We start from the raw sequence: 5,922 nt of genomic DNA, 5'->3' as shown, positions 1-5,922 counted from the left end.
ATGAATGTTTCATTAAAAGTACTCTCTTTATATGCATCTGCATCAATATATTTATATCATAATTATATAATTAAATTATTAGATATATGTATCGACCAAGAGAGTCAGCATTCCACAAGACTACTAAGTTCAACAAAGAGTGCTAAAATTTATGATACTCAGAAAACACTCAAAAAGTAATATATGAATTCAGAATATTTTGTGGAACATAGAATATACTGTTTATCATCTTAATGCATGCCAATGTTACTATGGTTTCAAAGAGGAGCAAAGCAAATTCTAAGTTTAAGATGCATGAGTATCATCACTCTTAAACAAAATCAATACTAGGCTTGAAGTAGTACTAGGGATTTTTTTCTAATTCATACTCAACCAACCAAGACAAAATCCGCCACCATACTAGGCGGCGGCGGGGTTGACGGGATCGGCGGCGGCGGGGTGGAGGGGTTGACGGGATCAGCGGCGGAGGTTGTTGGCGGAGACGACGACGCGGTCGTCGACGGGGTCGGCGGGGGGGTTGTTGACGTCGTCGACGGGGTCGGCGGCAGGGGCGACGGCGGGGCGGAAGGCGATGTCGACGACGGACGACGCGGCGGCAGATGGGTCGCCGACGGGGTCGTTAATTGCCGCCGCGGCGTTGGCTGCGCAGGCCACGACGGAAGCTGCATAGGCCGCGACATCGGCCGCGACTGCAGTTTTGTTACCGACGTGGCCGTCAGCTATGTAGGCCTCCGCGGCTTTTGAATAGGCCGCGGCTGCGCCTGAGTAGGTCGCGGCGGCGGCTATGTAGGCCGCGGCGGCGGCTATGTAGGCCGCGGCGGCGTGGCAGCGGTTGCGATCCATGTTGGTGGAATAGGGTCGGAAGGAAGAGGTTTAAATAGTTAAGTGGCATAGGGTTTGGAAAGGAATGCAATAATAGAAATTTAAATAATTGTAAGTAATTGTAGAAAAAATTTCCATGCACAACTTCAACTTCCCATATAGTCTCATGTAACGGGACCATGATGTCACGATAGAATATTTTAGTTATCTCCCATATACTCATGGTTTGAATCCCAACTATGACGTATTTATAAAAAAAATTTCTTCAAATGGAGGATGTAATCAAAGGATGTTGGGCTTCTGGGTTGACCGTCGCGTGCGCTTCCCGATTTACCTTGGTGGATCGGTGGAAAACTTCCGTAGGACTGGGTCGATCACCCCTAAAGATAGTCAATGAGACTAACTGGGATTATTATTATTTTTTCATATAAAAAAAACTATGTTTTCACCCTAAAGTTTTGTTTATTTCAACTCCCAAATATTATTATCTAATTGTCCCTTATATATTTTAGATAAAAAAAGTCTAAAAATAAATATAATTCTTCTTAAATTAAGCAATTTAAATTAGAATCGAATATCTTTTCTGTTAAATTGAACATGACTTTTCCCCTCTTAATATAATTATTCTTAAATTCAGCACTATTTCAATAGAATCTAATATATTTTCCATCCAATTGAGCATCATTTATGCTCTGTTTACCTAGTGGGGTGGATCATGGATGGATTAAACAAACCTAGAGGCATGGAAAGGGAAAGGAATCCACAACCTATTATATTTGTTTACCTTGATCGAGGAAAGTGAATAAAATCAATCCCTTAAACTGTTTACTTAGATAAATGGAAAGAAAATAAAATTATTTATTGACCAAAATATCATATCCTTCTCAAATATTTTAAATTAATATTTATTTTATCTTGATAATTAAAATATTCTTCCGGTGTGACATATATTTTAAATTAATATTTATTTTATATTGATAATTTAAAATTATTATTAACCAAAATAAATTTTACAATTTAAATTTATCAATATTATTTTTAAAAATAATATTTATTACAGCTCAACACAAACCCAAAAAATATTATTGTCAACTAAAATATTAAACTACAAAAAGTATCAACAATAAACTTTACTTGCAAATAATTTACAATCACTATTAAATAGTTGTCAAACAAAATATAAATCAGAAATTGTCAACCACCAATATTACTTGAAAGCAGTCAGTCTACAAGTACGATAAAATTGTTGCCAACTAAAATATTTAACTACAAAGTTTGTACTTCCTTATACCAAAATAAGTAGCTCACTTTTTTGTACTTAATATTCTAGAGCTTTGCAAAATTGTGGCTATCATGTTGACATAGTCGATCAAAATCAGAAAGAGAATATCATCTTTAGAAATTCCAACCTCTTCTCTGGTGGGTATCCCATGAATAGCATCATCTTCTCCTTGTTCTCTCCTAGAAATAGATACGCAGCAAGTATATTTTTATCTGGAAAACTAGCACAAACTAGAGCTTTGTAGAGTTTCTCATTCACATTTTGTTGGAGAATGACCTATTTTCAATCACTGAAGTTGAACAATCAATTGCGACAACAACTTCCTTGACATTAATGTCGATGACTGAATTTTTCTTACTGCCACATGAATCAATATATGCAAGCTTTCGCTTCCTTGATCGATCGTCAAATGGTGGACTATCAGGGATCACTTCGAAATTCTCATGTTCATCATCTAGTCCAAGATCTCTTTGTTCTTCCTCTAAAGTAATTTCAACATTTCTTTCTGCAGTAGTAGAAACTCTTTGACCATTTGCCCTATCGTGAGCAAACAACTCTAACAACTTCTCATAATGATGTACAGAGGTATATCTCCACTTCTTGATTGATGGATTAGCCTAGACAAATTTAAACATAATTAGAAATATAATAGCAACTACATTTATGGTTGGTCCAAGTGAAGCAAATCAATCAAGCTGGTAGGTGAATCCGTGAAACAGAGGAAGCAAAAAACATATGCATGTCATACCTAATACTTTTTACAAAATATATAGCTGCATACCATACATATCTTATATCATCTACCAACAAACATAATTAGAAATACATTGATTGACTAAAAATGAATTAATATTTTATAATTAATACTTACATCAATAAGTTGCTTTCAAACTGCCTCCTCTACCTCAAATCTTCTACTTTCAGCATGCCATTGAACTCTGCTTGCATTCTTAAACAAATTATAACATGAATTGAAATGACTTTTTAATGTTTTAATTCTGTTCTTCAAATTATCCTTTGTCAATGGGATTTCAATCTTTTCACTACAAATGACAATCATATCTCAACCATATCTTTGTTCGCAGTAGATGTGATAGAATGTATACTGAAAGCCTAAGCTTTTGTAAACATTTATTTTGAATAAAGAATCACATTTGGTCAAATTATCTACATTTGTTTGTAGTTGTTCAATTAATTTATATTGTAGATAACATAGTATGTGGTGTCACATACAGAAGATGATGTTATCAGTACCTTATAAATTATAAACAGTAGCTCATGACCAAAATGGAAAGGAACAAGCCATTGGAAGGTCGTAGTGTAATTAGGTATTAGTTTATCTTAACTATATAATTACACTAGTACACTTAGAGTGTATTGAGTAGGACCATCAGAGGTCGTTTTCTTTTATACTGACTTTATAAAGAAACAAAGACCTCAGTTATTATAAAAGTGTGTGCTTTTAATCCTAATATAATAACAAGCACATATATTTGATATTTATCTCTTTAATTTATCAAAGGGTGAGATTTAGTTCGATGAATCAATAAGCCCGATAAGTTGGGAAATAATATCACTTATAGTGTGTGTTGTTGATTATAGAAGGAAACTGTGTCCTAATAATTTAGGTTGATAATGTCCCCAAGATGAGCTCATAAAGATTGTCATGTTAAACCATGCAGGTGGACTTAGTCCGACATGACGATAAGGCTGAGTGGTACTATTCTTGGATTAAGATATTAATTAAATGAGTTGTCAGTAACTCACTTAATTAGTGGACATTCGACATCTTAAACACAGGGAGACTAACACACTCATAATAAGAAGGAGCCCAAAAATGTAATTTGGGATTAGTGCGGTAGTTCAATAATAGTTCTCTAGTGGAATGAATTATTATTGATAAAATTAAGTTGTGTGTTCGGGGCGAACACGGGATGCTTAATTTTATCGGGAGACCAAAATCAATTCCTCCTCTCGGTCCCTATCGTAGCCTCTTATTTATAGAGTACTATACCCACCTTTGTACCCATGATATAGGGGCCGACCAAGCTAGCTTGTGGTTCAAGCTAGGGCCGGCCAAGCCTTAATTCATGGGTGGCCGACCCTAGCTTGAACCCAAGCTTAGGTGGCTGACCCCCATTAAATTAAAAAGAATTTTAATTTTTAATTTTTATTATGTTGAAGATATAATTTATTAAAGAGAATTAAAATTAAAATATCTCTCTTAAAAGGATCTACAAAAGATTAAAGAAAGAGATTAGATCTCTTTCCTTATTTGTAGATTGGAAAGATATTTTATTTTTCTCTTTGAAAATTATTCACATATTGAAAAATTAAAATTATAGAAATTTCTTTTGATCAACCATGAAGGGATTATAAAGGGAAATTTTATTTTTTAAAATTTCCAAAGACAAATAAGGAAGTTTTAATTGTTGATTGAAACTCTCCTAATTTATCTATTTGAGGTGGCAGACCATGATTAATTGATTAAGAAATTTTATTTAATTTTTCTTAATTAATTGTTGTCAAGGAAAGTTAAGGAAATTTTATTATAAATAAATTTCCTTATTTGCCAAAGCCAAGGAATATAAAAGAAGGGGTAGAGGTGCCTTCATGGGTTACAACTTCTATTGTTCTCTCCCTCTTTTCCTTGGTGTTGTGGTCGGCCATCCTCTCTTTCTCTCTTCCTCTTTGTGGTGGCCGAATTCTTCATCTCCCTTGGAGCTCTTGTGGTGGCCGGATACTACTTGGAGAAGAAGAAGAAGAAGGAGAGAAAGCTTGCATCCCTTGGAGCTTGGTTGGTGGTTTTCTTCATCCTTGGTGAAGCTCTTGTTTTGGCCGAACCTAGCAAGGAGGAGAAGAAGGTGTGTTGGTGATTTCTCATCTCGGAAGATCGTTGCCCACACAACGTCCGAGGTTAGAAGAGGAATACGGTAGAAGATCAAGAGGTCTTTCTAAAAGGTATAACTAGTAATCTTTCCTTTCCGTATCATACTAGTTATTTTTGGAAATAAATACCAAATACAAGAGGCTTACGATTCTAGTATTTCGAATATGTTTTTCGATGTTGTGTTCTTTTGTTTTTACTTTTCCTTGTGATTTGATTGTTCCTTTCGGTTAACCTAAAGTTATTTTAGGAAATTAAATATTAGCTTTCCTTAAAAGGTTTTGTCTAGTCGGTGGTGGTTGCTCCCATATCCAAGAAGGTCATGTGCCTCGCCACGTCAGTACTGGGAACCAATTATGGAAATTAATATTTAATGGAATTAATAACTTAGGTGATTTGGATCGAACGTGTTAAGTTCCGCAGGAGATCCAAGTCTAAACCTAAAAGAACAAATAAATTAAGTTTTGGATCAAACGTGTTAAGTTCCGCAGGCGATCCAAAATTTAATTTAAAAGAACACATGGTAGCTAGGAAAAGGTTCAGACCTTTGTACAAAATTTTTGTACAGTGGAACCTCTAGGTTTTCCGAGTAGCAACCAACAAGTGCCACCTATTCGGTTACCATTAACTTGTTCTAACATAGCATCTATGAAATTCTATCTATCTCTTCAGTCCACTTAATCACATCTCTCTTGACTTATTCAATTGGTGTATCCATTCTTAATCAACACCTACATCAAATGCACACATGAACATGAAAAAAAAAAAATCAAATCTTATTTACAATTGTAAACATTCAAGTATACTAACATTGGTCTGACAAGCAAATTGCAGGTATAAAAAAAAAATTAAAATAAAACATATCAACATCTAATCTTTAGATTTATCAAAAAGATATATTCAATCCATTACATTGTTTGAATCAAACATT

At 34.7% G+C, this 5,922-nt stretch overlaps 1 protein-coding gene across 1 annotated transcript; it reads right to left on the bottom strand.

Annotated features, from left to right (window-relative positions):
* Nucleotides 1–456: 456 nt before the first annotated feature.
* LOC121978628 (cilia- and flagella-associated protein 91-like) lies at nt 457–843 on the bottom strand. The gene has a single exon (XM_042530949.1). The coding sequence runs from the start codon at nt 841–843 to the stop codon at nt 457–459; it is 387 nt and encodes a 128-aa protein (XP_042386883.1).
* Nucleotides 844–5,922: the final 5,079 nt, after the last annotated feature.

Source organism: Zingiber officinale, chromosome 4B (genome assembly GCF_018446385.1).
Source record: "Zingiber officinale cultivar Zhangliang chromosome 4B, Zo_v1.1, whole genome shotgun sequence".
In the NCBI taxonomy this organism is placed as follows: Eukaryota; Viridiplantae; Streptophyta; class Magnoliopsida; order Zingiberales; family Zingiberaceae; genus Zingiber; species Zingiber officinale.
The sequence above is the reverse complement of the archived record's forward strand: the minus strand, read 5'-3'. Positions and strand labels throughout refer to the sequence as shown.

Excerpts from the sequence above, each read along its gene's own strand:
- LOC121978628 (XM_042530949.1), bottom strand. The coding sequence starts at position 843 with ATGGATCGCAACCGCTGCCACGCCGCCGCGGCCTACATAGCCGCCGCC.